Source organism: Ambystoma mexicanum, chromosome 7p (assembly GCF_040938575.1).
Source record: "Ambystoma mexicanum isolate Mex_15411 chromosome 7p, UKY_AmexF1_1, whole genome shotgun sequence".
Taxonomy (NCBI): domain Eukaryota; kingdom Metazoa; phylum Chordata; class Amphibia; order Caudata; family Ambystomatidae; genus Ambystoma; species Ambystoma mexicanum.
In genome coordinates, this window is record NC_090939.1 from 896,506,755 (window position 1) to 896,525,365 (window position 18,611).

General features: G+C 45.2%; 1 protein-coding gene across 3 annotated transcripts in view; it reads left to right on the forward strand.

Annotated features, from left to right (window-relative positions):
* PCID2 (PCI domain containing 2) overlaps positions 1-18,611 on the forward strand; it is a 640,141-nt gene that overhangs the window by 321,792 nt on the left and 299,738 nt on the right. For all 3 annotated transcript variants that reach the window (XM_069637154.1, XM_069637152.1, XM_069637153.1), the window contains exon 8: positions 2,842-2,945. In XM_069637154.1, coding sequence (XP_069493255.1) covers positions 2,842-2,945 — 104 coding nt within the window. The remainder of the gene's footprint in view (positions 1-2,841; positions 2,946-18,611) is intronic.

Genomic DNA, 18,611 nt, shown 5'->3' on the forward strand with positions numbered 1-18,611 from the left:
TTCCTTCAGGAGAAGAGTGGTTATGGGAAATAGTCCTGCCCTTCCAGACCTGTTGGCAGAGTCTGGGTAGCAAGGGTCAGGGATATTTTCTCTGGTAGTTGTCTGAACATCCAGGACCTGGTTATAGGACTCTGCACTCCTTAATCCATATTTGAGACTCCCAGATCCAGTCTAGGTTTTCTCTCTGACCTAATGGGGCATTCTGGGAGTTGTATTGCTGAACTGTTGGTCTCTCCACAATGTCTAGGTAGCTTGGCCTGGGAATGCACCTGCTTTTGACTTCCTGGGGATGTCCTCTAGAGACCCATTTGGCAGTGACTATGATGTCAAATAGCCACAAGCTATTATTTACAACAGTCCAGCATGCAACGTACGTCTTGCTTTTGAACTTTTTGAAAAGTCATAATTCTATTCAGTCTATTGTCTCAAGAAAATTCTGCCTTCCTCATGGAACCATGTTATGTTTTTCTTGTGCTCATATATAAATTAGACTGGAAGGAAAAGCTCCGCTGTATGGAAATGTTTCTGCAGCATTCATTTGGCATGTCTTTGCATTGGTACATGTTTTTCCACTGAACTTTTTTTTACTACCTGAAGTAGGATATGTGTGCCAGCACAAGATAAGAATTGAAATTAAAAATGGCTTTAGCACTGAATGCATCGCCCATCTTTATCAACAGTTCCCCAAATTCTATTTCCTCCCATCATCCCAAAGTTGCACCCCTTAATGTTATGAATGGTAGAATCCAGATGACTAGATCAGATCGGAAAATTGGTCTCGTGCCATAAAAGGAACACACACAGTAAATCGGATACAAAGAATACTTTTGCATTAAAAAGAATAATTAGAAATCAATACTGATAAAATGGTTTAAAATGACCTGCTCAAGAAAATCATGGGTTTTCGTAACATCTCAAAAAATAGAGTACATTTGTCATGCTTGGTTAAAAATTCCAATTTAGAATCCTAACTACTAGCACAAATATAATGCATCCAGGTTTTGCACCTACCTGTTTGTAAAACATCCCAGTGACTAAAATTAAAATGTTCTTCTTCGTCATGCCTATATTGATGTAACCAGTATACCCCGGTCTTTGCTGCATTTCCAAAGAGGTACAACTATCTCCGGGCAAATTATTGCAGTAGGGGTACTCTTGGGAATCCTTTTTTTTGTAAGAGGTCCATTTGAATTGATTGTCTACTAGGTGCTTGCCGGAATCGCCACAGTTCGCTCCCAAATAATTCAGCTGGTGATGCCTGAGCTTTAAAAAAGTCAATCATAATAAGTTGGGTGCCATTGCCTAGACTGCTCTATAGCAAAGCGCCACCTCACCTCTTCAGAACCACTTCACTTTTATAGATCTGAGGAGCCCATAATAAATTACTTGAAAGTCTGATGCCTCAATAGTCTAAACAATGTACTTGTTCCAGGTGCGTGCCATGCCATGACAACTGTTTTAGCAACATTAACTCCAATTTTTCTCTCGGTACAAAGCTTGGAGAGTATCTGAATTTGTCTGAGACCAATGGGTGTTTTAGAAATTATTCTAGCTTTGCCAGTATTTAGAATACCCATCTTCCTTTTACTGGTTATTGTAGCATCAGCATCGGAATGTAAGTTCCTACTTGCCAAATCTTATATATATAAGCGAAACAGAAGACGCTCCAAAACGCAGCCATGTCAATGACTTGTAGATTGCCATGCAGACCCAGAATACAGAAGCATGTGAAATAACAATTGTACGTTCCCACAACCTGCATATTTAGTGTGAGACATGCAAAGCAACAAGAAACTGATACGAAAAGAGAAGTAGTAATTGGTATGGAGTGTGACCTCTTGTGTCCTCATTTCCATCCAAAAATGGAAACATTTCAGACATGCACAGAACAAATATTCTACCAGAAAAGAGATCTGTTGAAAAGCCATGGATCCATTGTTGGTTATCCACGCAGATGTTAAAATCTCCCCTAGGCAGAACTATGCTGTGGAATGCAATCAGGTGGTGTGTGACTGCACCTATCATCTTAGACAGTCAATAACCATCCACTTTATCATGCAGCAAATAAAGTACTCAATTTTCTAAAATGACTCATAAAGGCATACTCCAAGAATGCAATCTTATGCCAAATGTCACGGATACAGATAACTATTCCTTTTCATAGAGGGACCATTCATAGCTTGGCAGAGATACTGTACTAGAATCTGCATAACGTGTTCATGAGGGGTGTACTGTAGCAGTTCTTTCAGTCCCAAAAATGAATTTTATCAGCTGGTTGTGGCATTAATGATGTAGGGTTGATGGGGAAACCGTGGACTCGGTGGTCAAAGCAGAGCAGTACAAGCAGATTTAGGAGTCTGGTCAGGCCAAGACAACACAAAGTATGGATTTCCTGGATGCTTTGAGTCTCCATTGGAGACCCAAAGGAGAAATGGGTTGTTGATTGGCAACCAAGGAAGCAATTCCAAAGCTCATGTACCTGCCATGTAGGTGCATGCACTGTACCTCTAAACTGGCTGTGCCCTTGAACTTACCCCAACTTAAGTTTTTACACACAAAATATATAGCAAGTACCACCAATAGCAGTATTCAAATGAGTGGCCTAGTGTGATGAAGTTAAAGTACTGGAAATAGCAGAGCTACCTTTTTTCTGTTTCTTTGTAATCCTATTCAATATGATATGCCGAAAATAAAGTTAAATGCATTCTGTTTTAATCGCCTGTGAAGAGCATCATGCCAATTGTTTGAGGATTAGGACTTTACTTATTGTTGTGTTTTAGAAATACAAAGTGGGGATTATATAGCATACCTTGTGTAAACAGTCTGTTTGTGTCTTGCTAGGCTGATATACAACTGGTAAAGAAAGGCAAAGGCAAACTCGGGGATACGTTAGAAAAGGCTGCAGAGGTCCTGATGAGCTGTTTTCGAGTCTGCGCCAGTGACACGTGAGTGAAGGCCTTTCCTTTGTAGATCCTGTTTAGTGTTTTAAAAAAACACATGCATTTCATTATCGGACATTAACATGCCCTGTGCCACAAAACCCATCTGCTGTATGATGAGCGTTATGAATCTTACACAGTCTGATACTGCACCTCAAAAAGGGCCCATATCAAATTATTAAATTGCTATCTGTGTAATATAAAGATCTTGAAATAAATGTTTGTTTATTTATAGCGCGTGCCAGACCCGAAGGTATCTGGGCGCGAGAACAAGAATACTTTAGACTTACAGGTTACAAAGTTACATGGTTACATAGATACAGGTCAGTACAAATACAGCATGTAGTACATATGCATTTACAGGTATGGGTGCACAATAGTAAGGCTGGGTCCAGTTAGGTTACTGAGTAGATTAGCCGGTAATGCTAGGATTACTGATCGTTACCTTTTAAACCAGTTGATGATATTTGATCTAAAGTGCGAGTAAAATTGGTCAGTCCATAGGGTCGGTGGAAGAGAATTCCACAGTTGGGCCTCTTTGACGGGGAAGCTATTACCTCCGGTTGTGGACATTTTGAAGGGGGCAACTGAGAGGCAATTTGTATAGGCTGCTCTAGAAGGTCTAGATGTGACTCTTGTTTTGAACCTCTCTGTCGGGTATCTCGGTGCTAGGTTATTGAGGCATTTAAATGTTAGAGATGCAGTTTTAAGTTTCATTTTGTCTAGAGTGGAGAGCCAGTTGGATTGTCTTCTAATCGTTGATATATGATCTCTTTTCGAGATTCCTAATGCTGCTCTAAGGGCATTATTTTGCAGTATTTGAATTTTCAGAGTAATGTATTTGTTAGATCCCAAATATAGAGCGTTGCAGTAATCCAGTTTGGACAGCACACGTGCTCTTGCCAAGGTGGTGCAACTGGTTGTGGAGAGGTATGGTTTTGCTGATCTTATCAGCTTACACGTATAGGCTGTGGATGATGCCATAGCATTCACCTGTTTGGCCAAGGTGATGCTGGAGTCGAAGTAAAAACCTAATGTTTTTACCTCCTCGGTGACTTTGATTGAGTGGCCGTCTGACAAAGGCTGTGTAGTCTTGGCCGAGTTTCTTGATGTTCGGGGTAGTCCCCAGTATGATGAGTTCTGTTTTGTCATCATTCAGGCATAGACCGTGAAGTGCCATCCATGCCTGGATGATGAGGTATATCTTATTCACTAAGGCCAAATCCTGTTTGTAATCCTCGGAAAGATCATCAAACAGGGGCTTGGTAAAGATATTATCCATGGTCGGGTGAATGCATGAACCCTGGGGTACACCGCACGTAATGGGAGCAGGGTCTGCAGCTGCTGAGGTAGAGAAGACCCTCACAGTTCTTTCACTTAAAAATTATTTGATCCATGCTATAGCTTGGTACGAGAAGTGTGCTGCAGATTCTAAGTGGTTGCAGAGCACTTTGTGGTCCACCAGGTCAAACACTGCTGAAAGATCCAGGAGGGGAAGCAGGGCAGTCTTCCCTTGGTCTCGAAGCTCGTCGACCTGGGCCTTAAGATCAATAAGTGCGGTTTCAGTGTCGTGCTGCGGTCTGAAACCTGATTGCCGGGTGCCTAGGAGTTGGTGCAACTCCCAAAAAAATTGAATCTGTATATAGGCCACTCTATCTAAAATCTTTAGTAGAAATAGCACTGTGGTGATGGCCCTGTAATTTGTAGGTATAGCTGGGTCCAGTGATGGATTCTTAAGGAGGGGGAGTGTTAAGCAGAAACCTGTGCAGTTCCCTCTGGGACCACTGCAAAAGATTTAAGATTACAGGTGTTGGCAGTAAACCCACTTGGTAGCAGTCTGCACCACACAGATTCACTGTGGTAGCTGTGGCTGAGCAGTCAGACTTCCCTCAAGAAGAGTTAGGCAGTATATAGAGGATACAGGATAGGTACAGAGTCACAGTAGTACAAACAAACACTGACCAGAGCTAGGTGTAAAAGTATATACTTATTTATTTTAAAGGCACACTCAGAAAATTACACTAGCACAGAAAAAGGTAAGTAAGTCAAAACACAGTCACTATTACTTATATGTACATCCCTAGTCATTTGTTGGACAAGTCTAAGTTAACACCACTTATTTCCAAACAGAGGTGAGCGCTTAACGTCAGATGGCACTCCGGGAGGGAAAAGCAGAAATGATGAGAGCAGTAAGTTAAAACACTTTTCACAGAAGGTTAGCAAAGACAGTCAACGGTGGAACAAGGAGAATTCGTTCGGGGCCCGCTTCAGAGAGAGCCAGGTAAAAATATGCCCAAGATCACACAATGTCGCAAGTCTTTGCAGGTAAGTAGAAAAGGTTTTACTACGGTTCTGAAAAGTTTAGTTGGGGTGTCCCCGACCTACCCAGGTTCGAGAGCCGAGGGCTAAATCTACCCCGTACAATCGGTGGCAAGGGAGGCCGGGCGGAACACAGTACCTTTAAAAGTGGAAAGGATCCTCCAGCGGTGGTAGTCGTTCCTGGTAGTGGGTGCAAGTTGCGGCATCGTCCAGGGGAAGAGGTGAGCTTGACGTGGAGGAAAGCTGCAGGTCGTTGCACTACCAGGTATGAGGCCAGCCGTGGAGTTTTCCGGTCACAAAGGAGTTTACCCCTCTTTCGCGGTTGAGGTAAAAAGTGGTATCCCGGTTGCCGGGGTGCTTGGCACAGGCAAGGCGGCCACGAGATGCTTCGGGACGGCGAAAAGAGGGCAGCAACTGGTTGTCCCCACCAGTTAAGGGAAGGAGACTCTCTGGAGGGAGATCTCCTCTGTCGTCGGAAAAAGTGGTGAGACGGTTCCGCAGGGCTTCACCGGTGGTGTCATCTTGGCAGGTCGTCTCGGCTTCTCCCTCTTCGGCTTCTTAGGTCCTGTGGCGACTTCTGAAGAACCAGTCCCAAAACCCCTGCTTTTATGCAGCAAACCCCCATTCATACAGCCTAGCTGTCACTCAGACATGCTAAGTGGTGAGCGGGGTGGCTCACCACTTGGGCCAATCACACTAGAGTGCGACATGAGTTGGCAAGGCAACTCAGTCCAGGGTGCCTAAACCCCCTCCCACACCTCCTGTGGTACCCAGACAGAATGGCACCACTTTGGAGGGCTTCTGTGCAGAAGCCCGCCAAAAGTGGAACAAAGGCTCGACTCGGGTTCAGGGTTACTGAAGTGAACCTAGACGCCATTTTGGCGGCGAGTTCTGGCAAAAAATCCCAACCGGTGAATTTATATTAAATAAATAAACCGGCGGTATCTTTAACATTGCACCAAAAAGTGGTGCATTAAAATCAATGGGAAATCCCATTGGGAAATATTCCGGTGGAATATTTCTGTGGTATCCACTGCCACCAGCCAGAAACTCGGCGAGGGGGGACGGGACAGTACCCCCTCGACAACAGACCCAGGGGCAATCTAATTGCCCCTACCAGTACTTCCACAGTAAGATGGTTTGTACTGGTTAAGTTCCTAAGTTAAGACTAGTAAAGTCAATAGCAACTTTACAGACCCAGGGAGACAGTAGTCCGTCCCAGGGTGTGGAGTCTATGTTTGGGGGTCTCTAGGACACCCCTGTGTTACTGCACTGAGGGTGCTGTGTAACACACATTCAAAAACCAATGATAGCCTATGGGGAAAAAATACCCCCTAGCCCATAAGCACATAGCAAGTCACAGTAACACCCTCAAATCATGTCCAAGAGTGAGGGTAAAAGAGTCTCACTCTTGGCAGGAGAAAAAAATAAACCTCAAAAATCCAGCAAAGCTGCTGGGGGACTCACTAGGTTAGGAAATTCAGCCTAAACAGAGAATTCTCCCTAACGGGGAGGACCAGATTCCTTGAGATTGCTCGTATCGTGCCTGAGGAGAATGAAGCATTGATGAGTTTAGAGATAAATGGAGATAAATCTTTGGCAGCATCTTTTATTATTTGTGCAGGACAGTTATCTCCTCAACAGTTTGAAGGTTTGAGCGATATTATTTTTTCAACCTCCAGTATGGAGACTTTAGTAAAGTTAAATCATTGTTCTGGTTTGGCAGTAGAGTGTGATTTGTGAGGGTGGGTAGTTGTGGGAGGTATGTTTTTAGTTTTTTCTTAAAGATTTTGACTTGGAGTGTGGCAATTTTTTTCACAAAGGGCCTTCTGAATGTTAGAGCACCATGTTTTATTTTTGACACAATTGTCAGGTACCGGGATGGGGTTCTCCAATTCCTTTAGTATTGTAAAGAGCTCCCTGGTACCGGATTTGGCTTGCTGCTTCTGTTGTGAAAGCTTTCTTTTTTTGCTCGCCGAATTTCATTTTTGTATTTTGTGGAGGTATTGATTAGGGTGCCTTTATTCGTCTCAGATGATACTAGTCTCCAAGAAGATTCACACTTACATTTTTCTTTCCTTAGTGATTTCAAGTATGGGGTAAAGAAGGCATTTAGGTGTGCTCTAGGTTTACTGTTTCGCATTTTTAATGGGGCAATAGTATCCAGGGCGTTGGTCATAACTGTGTTAAATTCGTTAACTAAGGTGGATGAATCTAGGGTGTCGGGCAGCGATTTGAAGGTGGGGTGAATTAATGGTAGTACCCTATCTGTAGTTATGTTTTTTTTATTCCTTGTCAACATAGGGGGTTCTGCTAGAGTATTATTTTGGGGTAGGAAGATTTTAGAATCTATAGAGAAGGCTATAAGAGCATGGTCTGTCCATGTTTTTGGGCTAATGGCAGTGATGGTTGTGTTGCAATTATGGTCTGCCACCCAATCAAGTGTTCGGCCTTTATCGTGGGTGGGCTGTGTCACTTTTTGGGTGAAACCGAGCTCTGAGAGGACATTAGCTATGTTAGTAGCTTGTGCATCTTTGTGATCATTGAATCCCAGGTTCCAGTCTCCTAGTAGAAGGGCTTGTGATGAGTTTTTAGGTTATCTGAAAGGATAGTAGAGATGTCCTCTTCGAAGGAGCCAATGGGGCCTGGTGCCCTGTAGATAAGGTGTATAGTAATAGTTTGTGAGTTGGATGTTGGTAGCTTGAGAGTTAAGGACTTGCAAGATTTGGTATAAAAGGGTGTTTCTGTTCTTATTGACAGATTAGTTTTGCCTATGAACGCTATGCCTCCTCGGCAGGAGTGAGTTCCGTCTTCTCTAAAGATGGTGTAGTTGGTAGGCACAGCAAGCATCAGGGCAGGGCCAGCCGCTTGGTGCAGCCAAGTTTCCCTGATGGCTAAGAAGTCGTAGTTACCTATATGTAGAATGTCAGCAATTTCTGTGGCATGGGCGATTAATGACCTGGCATTAATAAGTGCTCCTTTCAGGATGGGGCTTGATATAGGTAGAGTAGGTAGAGCAGGGCTAGTGTATTTGGCTTGACTAGTTCGAAGTTTGTGAAGTTTGTCTGTTTTGTGGTTGTATTTAGTGGCGGTACTTGGTGGAGGATTGTTTTGTTTGGTAGAGTTCTCACGATAAATACTACGACGGACACTTGCAATGTTGTACCTAGCAGGCAAATCGTATATTTTTGGCAATCTCGAGCGTAAGTTAGAGTTCCTACATATAAGGTCACATGGTACAAGGGAGATAATGGAATTAGGACTGGGTACCTTTACTGGGGGCTGTTCAATCTAGGGTGGTCGTAGACCGTTTGGTTTTACAGTTCAGCATTTTTGTCGACATGTTTTGTAGATGCGCGCTCGTTTGAGACATTATTGACCAGAGAGCAGTTAGGTAGAGGAAGATAATAAACATTATGAAGCAAGGCCGTGTGGATATCTCTGGAAGTAGGCTAAATCACTAGGCAGATCTAACTAAACAGTACATTAGACATTGCGTTTGATGGGCAGTGCCATAAGGGCAATTACAGATCAGTTAGGGAGTCTCTGGATTAGCAGGGTATGGTTAACTTTAAGTTTTGTTGATAAACATGCTAATACAGTGTAAAGAGTTCAATATACTGGTCCCGTTAGGGACTTACATGCATTTGCAGGCACTATTGCCAGTAATCGGCACTAGGATTTATGCGTGAAATACGTGTTGGCAGACATTCATGATACAGTCTACGCATTATAGATTGTAGCTGTTAGGCATGGGCTAACAGTGTTTGACATTGTGGGGAAAAAAGTGCTCTCCTGTTTCATATGCTCACACAAAGTGTGTACTAATTAGGACGTTAACAAGCAGTTATTACATGTGGGTGATAACTAGATCGGGAAAGTGTAGCTACATACAAAGTACTATGCGTAGTTGCAGCAGTCTGTAGCAGACTTGCGTAATAGTCATCATTATAGTCTGAGTCGCAGGTAGAGTCAACAGGCGCGAAGTTCATATGGGCAGTATGCCGGCACCTAGCGCCTGTGGCGCTCTGTCAGCTCGGTCAATATGAGGCCTTCTTTCCTAGGCCGACTGATAGCCTGCCGGCTTTTGGAGAATAGCTGAAAACATGTGTGGCAGCCAATCCGGAAGAAGTTAGGCCAGGCACACGGTGGGACAAGGAAAAGGCAAAGGGAGAGTTTGGGGCGGAGGCCATCTTTGATGCAGTTTCCTCGTGTAGTTTCAAGTGGAAAGTGGGCAGAGGAATCGCAGTATGCACACAATCTAGTGCATGTAATAATAATCAGGCATCAGAATTGCAGTAGATGCTAGCTCGGATCGGGCAGGAAATAAAGGTGCTCTGAGGGGCTTCAAGGCAAAAAAGGGTCAAAGTGCCTGGAGCTTACCTCCTATGCCCTGCACTTCTAGGATCAGGTGTGCTGCTCCTGCAGCACATCGGAGATGCTTGGGAGCTCCTGCTCCGGCGTAGGAAGGGATGGGAATGGTGTTGGAGAAATTATTCAATGAGGTTATACAGTAAAAGCAATTGCAAACAGTTACTTACAGGAGTGCTATCATGAAATGCAGTTGCACCAAAAATGTTTAGTATAAGAAAAAACAAAATATCTATTAAAATACAAGTTAACCATCATATGCCCAGCTGCTCAAACTATGCCATATTCTGCCAGACCAATGCCATATTCCAGGTTTGTTGTCCTTGTCCCAAATACTGGCTCCATTTGCCTGTTAGAGAAACCAAAAAAGGCATGCTTTGGTGATCGTAAACAAATTATTAGTAACCTATGGCACTATTTCAAAGCACTATAATAAGATTATTTATGATGTTTGTTAATCTGCTTAGAATCACATGCTGTGCATAGGTCCGACATCCAGTGGTCACTGCGGAGTATTGCATTTTGTTTTTCGTAGTCGAAAAAGGGGACGTCGACAAGGCGTGTCTGTAAGACTATCCCTATAGTGACGTGCGTTGTACCCACAATCCCTCACGCGTCGAGGTCCCTCAGATTGTTTTTTTCCGCCCAGCTTCTGGTCGCCTTACGCGGAGCTCCTAGAGAGACATTGCAAATACTTACTACGGACCTCGGTCCTTAATTATACTTATTATATTGTTAAAGATCCCTCCCCTCGACGTTAGCTGTGAAGCTGTTTCTCCGCCGAGCAAGTTTTCGACGGAGGGGAAGAGACGGAGGAGATCCTTCGGCGCTGCCGAACACGTGGCCTGGCCTCGCCGGCCAACATACAGTAGGGAGAGTGGGGGTTCGAACTTTTATCTTCTCTTTGAGAATGTCTTTCTTTCTCCCCTATCTTTCCCTTGGGGTTGTTATCACCAGTTATTATTGCCTCAGCTATGGAGAGGACACCTTTTAAGTTTTGCCCACGCTGTAGGGGCAAATACACTTGGAAGGACAAACACAAGCTCTGTAATCGTTGCTTGCCCCTCGATCATAAGGAGGACAGCTGCGCGGCCTGTAAGCTCTTGAAACCAAGAACTCTTAAAGAACGAAAAGTTAAGAGGTGGGCGGACTACGCTATGTCGAAGTCAGTTTCCTCACCCGCCGCCGCTGTTACAGAAAGTGACGAGGAGGGTGATAACTCGACGTCCGTTACGGAAGTCATTAACCCCCAGAAGGAGCGCTCGTGCTCCTCGACGTCCGTCCCCGGCCCCGACGGGCTCGGCTCACGTCCTGCTTATGGGGATGAACACCCCGGCGACAAGGACGCACATAGACCCCATAGGCCTAAGCACACAACCCACGGCTCTTCTTCGTCGAAGACGAAGGATCCATCAGCGCCGAAGGGGACGCAGGGCACTCCGGCGTCTACCTCAGACCGTAAGGGTCTCAAGCCCCACCCGCAAACGCAGCTGCGACCAGCGATTGGGCTTTCATCAAACACGGGCGCTACCTCAAAACCATCCGACGTAACGCTCCATAGAGCGGCCGTCGAGGAACAACGCGTAACGCAGGCAACGTCGACACCAGAGCCCTCTACTGACAAACTTTGTCGAGAGCCTGGCGAGAATTGTTTCCGAAGACAAACATAAGCGGACGACGAAACAAACGTCGAATACCGCACAAAAAGCTATGGAAACGCCAAAAAAGCGCAAGAGTAGCCAGGAACTGCCCCCTTCATCTAAGGGCACTTCTGAACTACCGGAGGGCTTTTCAGAGGGCGACGGAAACCTTTCTTCGACGTTGTGGGAGCGTTCTAAGCGTTTTGAAGGTGAAGACACCGATTTCCCCCCTCTAGACTATTCAGGGGTCCCCCATGAGACCCTTGAAAGACTCCATTCTTGTATGGAGAAAATGGAAAGGTTTTTGGGAAGCCAAAACCCACCCACACCCAAAAGACCAAGAGAATGGCCCCAGGATGACCCTAGGGTCAAGATTCCTAGGCTGTTTCCCCCTTCTACAGACGCATATGACCTCACTGAAGAGGAGCAATACCTCCAGGAAGATGAGGAGTGTTTGGGTGGAGAGGAAGAACATGAGGAAGAGGGGTTTGAAGAAGATCCTTACACTAGTGCAGGAGCTTTTGAAGAAGATACAGCTACCTCGCAGCCCTGGCAATCCCCATCAGTGCAGCCTTGGCAATCCCCATCAGTGCACTCAGACCCTGATGTCTTTCACCCTTCTCCTCCCAAGGATTCACCTATTGGAAACACCTCTCCCATAGATGACCAACCTTCACTTAATGCACTATTGCGCAAGGCAGCAGCGCATTTTGAAATAGACACAGGGGAGACTCTTCCTGACATAGACTTTGTAGAGAAAGTTATTAAAGAAAAAGCCCCTGTTAGTCAGTCTATTCCGCTCCTGGCTTCTATAAAGAGAAGAATAACTCCCTTTCCAATCCGGCCTTAGTTAGAGGGGTCAACCCTCGGATAGAAAAGCTCTTCAGCCCTTCGTCCTCTGACCCTTTGTACATCAGAGGACATTCTATTCCGGACTCCCTCGTAGTTACTAATACAAGAAAAAGAGCGTGTGTACCACTATCCACTAGTGAGGCACCACCTGACAAAGAGGGCAAGAAGCTCTATGCACTTGGGAAGAGAATCACGACCTCCGCCGCCTTCTCAACTAGGATTGCAAATAACAATTCCCTACTAGCTAGCTATGCAGATGCACAGTGGAGCAAGCTGCGGAGCGAAGTAGAGGACGCACCAGAACCCCTGCGTTCACGCCTGTTAGCTATAATCTCAGAGGGAACTCTTGTAAACCAGGGCATCGTAAAGAACTCGTTAGATGCCGCAGAGACGGCTGGCCGTTCCCTGGTTCAGGGAATACTTCTCAAACGCCATGTCTGGCTGCGCAATTCAGGATTTAAGCCGGAAACCCAGGCTTCCCTGATAAATAAGCCCATAGAACAAACACATCTGTTTGGGAAAGCAGTTGATGAGGCCCTAGAACATGCGAAGAGAGTTTGATACCATCAAGACTCTTGACCAAATTTCTAGGCCCCCTAACAGACGCAGCTATGGCAATAGACGCTCCTTTCGTGGCCAACGCCAGCAGCAAAACCAACAGCAATTTTACTCTGCTACCAACTGGCCCTCTAACAAGGGTAACAACACCCAGTTCAGTCAAAGAGGCCAACGCCGTGGCAAAGGAAGAGGTTGCGGCTCCAGCCCCAAAGGTTCCACGCCCAATACCAACAAATGACCCGAAGATTCGGGTCCCCTCCCATGCATCACCGGTCGGGGGCCGGCTAACATCGTTCCTTTCAGCATGGGAGGGAATATCGTCAGACCGCTGGGTATTATCCACCATAGCCCACGGATACTTTATCGAATTCAACGGTTCCCCGAAGTACAGACCCCCACGGAACAGACGCATGACACCGGAACACCTCACTATTCTTCTTCAAGAAGTAGAAGAGCTACTGAAAAAAGAAGCTATAGAGGCTGTCCCCCTATCTCAGGTAACAGAAGGTATTTATTCAGTGTACTTCCTTGTACCCAAAAAGGACTTAACCATGCGCCCTGTATTAGATCTGCGCCCAGCGAACAAGTTTGTCAAACCCCAAAAGTTTCGTATGGTGACCTTGCAGGAAGTAATCCCACTGTTATCACAGGGGGATTACATGACAACACTAGACATGAAAGATGCATACTTTCATATTTTAATGTTGCCAGCGCACAGAAAATATCTCAGGTTCAAGATAGAGAACAAACACTACCAGTTCAGAGTACTACCCTTCGGGATAGCATCTGCACCAAGGGTATTCACGAAAGTACTGGCAGTGGCAGCGGCCCACCTGCGCAGGTTATCCATCCCGACTGGCTCATAACAGGGGATTCTTACGAAACATGCTTCTCCAATACCCAAAAGACCGTAGACCTTTTGTCCCAACTGGGCTTCTCCATCAACGAAAAGAAGTCCAGCTTAGACTCCAGCCAAATCAAACAATTCCTAGGGGCTCTAATTCGAACAAAGGACGGCCTCGTCTTCCCCTCCAACGAGAGGGTCCAAAACATGCTGTTTCAGATCCGCCATTATGTGGCAGGTCGAGAGGTGACGGTACGCAAAGCAATGCGCTTGCTAGGGATGATGGCGTCATGTATTTATTTGGTACCTCATGCGCGCCTGCGCATGCGCCCAATGCAAGAGTGCCTCTACAGCCAGTGGTGTCAGGGCAGCGGACAATGGGACGATCTAGTGGGGGTCTCGCAGGCCTTGGTTCTCTCGCTACGGTGGTGGACAAAAGAAAACCTGTTATTAGGGAAAACGTTTGCCACACCCGCAGTGGAAGCCACTCTAACCACAGACGCATCCCTTACAGGATGGGGGGCTCACCTATCCCATCAGACTGCTCACGGAGTGTGGACTCCGAGTTTAGCATCCAAGCATATAAACCTGCTGGAACTACTAGCGGTGTTCAAAGCACTGAAAGCCTTTCAGGAACACTTACATGGAAAGACAGTGATGGTCCTCACAGACAGCACCACAGCCATGTACTACCTCAACAAGCAAGGGGGCACTCACTCTCCAGGACTGTCCAAGCTGTCCCAGAATATATGGAAGTGGGCTCTCAAACACAACATGTTCCTACTATCACAACATGTACCAGGGGAACTCAATCTGCTAGCAGACAAACTCAGCAGAGACTTCCCCCTGCCCGAGGAGTACGAATGGCAATTGCACGAAGACATCGTCTTAGACGTCTTCACGCAATGGGAATTCCCGGAAATAGACCTGTTCGCAACTCTGGAGAACTCACAATGCCAAAGTTACGCCTCCAGGTACCCCCAGAACCAGTCCAAGGGGAACGGTCTGTCGATTCAATGGTCGGGGAAATTTGTTTACGCCTTTCCCCCCGACTCCCCTTCTCAACAAAGTGATGCACAAGATGCACCAGGAGCAGGTTACCATGATACTAGTGGCCCCAATGTGGGCCCGGCAGCCATGGTTCGCTCACTTGATGGAGATGTCCCTATCTCCCCCAGTGAAACTTCCCTGCCCGTACAACATGCTGTCACAGGACAAGGGCAGGACACTGCATCCATGCCCTCAGGCCATGAACTTAGCAGCCTGGCTCCTGAGATCATAGAATTTGGACATTTACAACTCCCGCAGAGATGTATGGACATCCTCAGGGAAGCCAGAAAACCTAATACTCGCCACTGCTATTCTAGCAAGTGGAAAAGATTTGTCATCTGGTGTAGAGGTAAGAGCATCAACCCGGTTGACTGCTCTCCCACTAACATTGTTCTGTACTTGACCCTTTTACTGGATTCAGGTCTAGTGTTCAATTCCATTAAAGTCCACCTAGCGGCACTTTCTGCATACACCACTTCCCAACTTAAAGTGTCGTGGTGGAAGATACCAGTTATCAAGGCCTTCATGGAGGGGGTAAAGAGAATACACCCTCCGATAGCTAACCCAGCTCCCGGATGGGACTTAAATGTGGTACTTTCTAGACTCATGGGCCCTCCTTTCGAGCCCATGCACAAGGCAACTCATAAAGACCTCACTCTTAAGACTGCTTTCCTAATAGCTATCCCCTCCATTAGGAGAGTAAGTGAACTACAGGCTATTTCTGTACTAGACCCCTTCGTAACAGTTCACAAGGATAAGGTGGTTCTACGCACACACCCAAGGTTTGCACCAAAATTCATCTCGAAATTTCATGTAAACCAGTCAATAGAACTACCAACTTTCTTTCAAAACCCTTCCAGCTTGGGAGAAAAAAGTCTGCATACACTAGATGTACGCAGAGCTGTCATGTTCTACATGGAAAGAACCAGACCACTGAGAAAGACTAATCAGTTCTTTGTCTCTGTGGCAGCAGGAAGGGAAGGAGATGCAGTTTCAAAGTCCACTATATCTAGATGGATTGTTCAATGCATCACTCTCTGTTACACTCTTGCTAAGAGAGAACTACCCTTCAAGCCAAGAGCACATTCCACTCGAGGCACTGGGGCTTCCATAGCGTTCATTGCAAATGTTCCCCTTGAGTCCATCTGCAAAGCGGCTACCTGGAGTTCTGTGCACACCTTTACAAAACACTACTGTCTAGATGCACACTCTAGATCTGACTCCCAGGTGGGACAGGCAGTATTAAGACATCTTTTCTCTACTGTTCCTTCTCATAACCCACCGCCAACTCCGGGTACTGCTCGCTAGTCTATGCACAGCATGTGATTCTAAGCAGATTAACAAACATCAGAAGACAATGCATTACTTACCGTAAAAGCATTTCTGATGGTTGTATCTGCTTAGATTCACATGCGCCCACCCTTCCTCCCCGCTCGGATGGAAGGAACATAGACATCCTTTTCTATATTTCCCTCTTTTCTGTACTCCCTCACGTCTAGAAGGCTCCCTCAGGGCAGAAAAATACAAACAGAGGGACCTCGACGCGTGAGGGATTGTGGGTACAACGCACGTCACTATAGGGATAGTGTTACAGACACGCCTTGTCGACGTCCCCTTTTTCGACTACGACAAACAAAATGCAATACTCCGCAGTGACCACTGGATGTCGGACCAATGCACAGCATGTGAATCTAAGCAGATACAACCATCAGAAATGCTTTTACGGTAAGTAATGCATTGTCATATCTCTTTTTACACCAAGCTCTGGTCCGTGTTTGCTTGTTCAACTGTGTTCCTTTGACCTATTGTGAATACTCTGTATACTGCCTAACTCGTCTTGAGAGAAGTCTGACAGCTCAGCTACAGCTACCAGGTAAATCTGGGTGGTACAGACTGCTACCAATTGGGTTTACGGCTAACTCCTGTAGACTTAAACTTTGTGCAGTGGTCCCAGAGGGAACTGCACAGGTTTCTGCCTAACAGGTAGCGTGTAGATTTTGGGTATCAATGGTTTCAAAACCAAAAGATACTCGTTTTCCTGTTTACAAATCCACACTCTCTCTCAAGAGCTTTGTCTAGTTTGTCTCGAATCATGACAGAAAGTCTTGTAGTGGGATCGTCTCTAATACGTGAATAAAATGAGTGATCATCTAGCTGTCTGTTGCATTCAGTGATGTATGCTAGCCTGTTCTGTATTACCACAGTGCCAACTTTGTCCACCTTACGTATCACTATCTCCCTATTCAAGGCGAGACTTTTGACCGCATTTCTTTCCACGTTACTAAAATTGTGGAAGGCCTCTGGTGTTTTTTTGTTCAAACTGGAGTTTGTCACGCCAATCTCTTTTGGCAAAAACCACCACCTCAAGAGTGTTACCCGAAGTTGGGGGGTTCAAACTGAGAACGATTGCTTAACCCGCTTTAATTTGTCTGTGTGTCGTACGACTTATCGTGAAAGTATTGCTGTATATGTATCTTGCGTAGTAACTGCTCAATTTCTACTCAGGTCTGAAACTTAACATAACGGGCTTTGAGTACGAAACCGAGGCCTTTGTTGAGTACAGTTTCTTCTACTATGTTGGCAACATAAGTAGAACGATTAACTAATAAGAGTGGTTGCTGCGTGTCCTCCTTTCTTCCTGCTCCCAATTGTTGGTTGTTGGTCTAAACAAGAGACTGAAGTGGAAGCTTGTTGCTGTTGTTGTAGTGGAGGTTGGCCTGAATAGAATTGGTTATTTGTGGCCCCACCTCGCTGAAACAATCTGTTCCGGTTACCACCCCGCTGTTGTCTACCTCGATTCCTATAGGGTCTTTGGCCCCTATAGTTGTGATTACTGCCGTTGCTAGAACTCCCATAACTATAGGATGTATTTCCAAATCTCACCTGCCTTTGTTGGTTCTGACCTCCTTTCTGGAAATTCAAAGGAACATAGCCATCCTTTGTGTATCGAAAAGCATTCTCATGTGAAAATTGGATGAGATCCTTTTTTCCATTCTGGCTATGCAATCCTTAGTGCAGACCACTTTGAATTCGATGATTTCCTTAGTAATTTCGTTCAACCGTTTTTTAAGTGTCCAACTGAACTAATTTCTTAATTGCTTCAATTTTTTCTAGATCGCCCGTAATTTTAACAGTCATGTCGCATGCAGTATCTATAATTAGGATAACACCATCGCGCCCGCATTTGTTACCGATGTAACTCCATTGCATTGCAAATTGTTTATCGTCCAAAAACAAACGTGGTTCATTGTGTGCGATTAGACCTTGTGGCAAGGTTCCCGATCGAAAGCATTCTATCGTGATGAAACCATGGAGTTCGGTTAAATTATAGTAGCTTGTTCCAATTACTTAATTTAGTGGCTAGCGAACTCTCTCCTTCTTCCAAAAAGTAGGCTCGAGCTAGCAATTCTTCTGCATATTTGTCGTCATTACTTTTAGTCCTTTCAGCCGCCATTGTCAGGGCCAAAAAAAATAAATGTGCTCTAGTTATGAAGATGTCTCTAATCCGCAACTAACTTAGAGACAGTTTAATGCCATGGGCACACTGTAAATCAACCATACTCATATACTACACATTGAAGCCTCAGAATGACTCAAACCACAGAAAATAAGTCTCATGGGACAAACCCGCGCGAGAACAAACGAATACAAAGAGAGACCAGGGGAGAAATTCAAAGACGCACAGATTCGGCCCCACAACAAGCGAAGGACAATCTACGACTAAAGAATCAAAGTGTCTTTCAAGACTCCCTTCCTGCGTTTGGACTGCTCAGTCCATGTACCAAATAGGTGCTGAGTAAAAGTTCTTTGCAATTAATATATAAACATATAATTTTATTGAATAAACAGGTATAAAACCACATCAGCCCTAGTGCAAAAATTACAATACTAAAAAAAAAATACCCCTGCTATACAAAATTAGCTAAAAAGTGCAATATACAAAATTCAAAACAGCAAACAAGTGCAAACAAATCATTGGTTTAGCAGGATAGGAGGCTCCTCCTAATGTGGGTTGCCTCTCAAGGCTTAAACAACTGG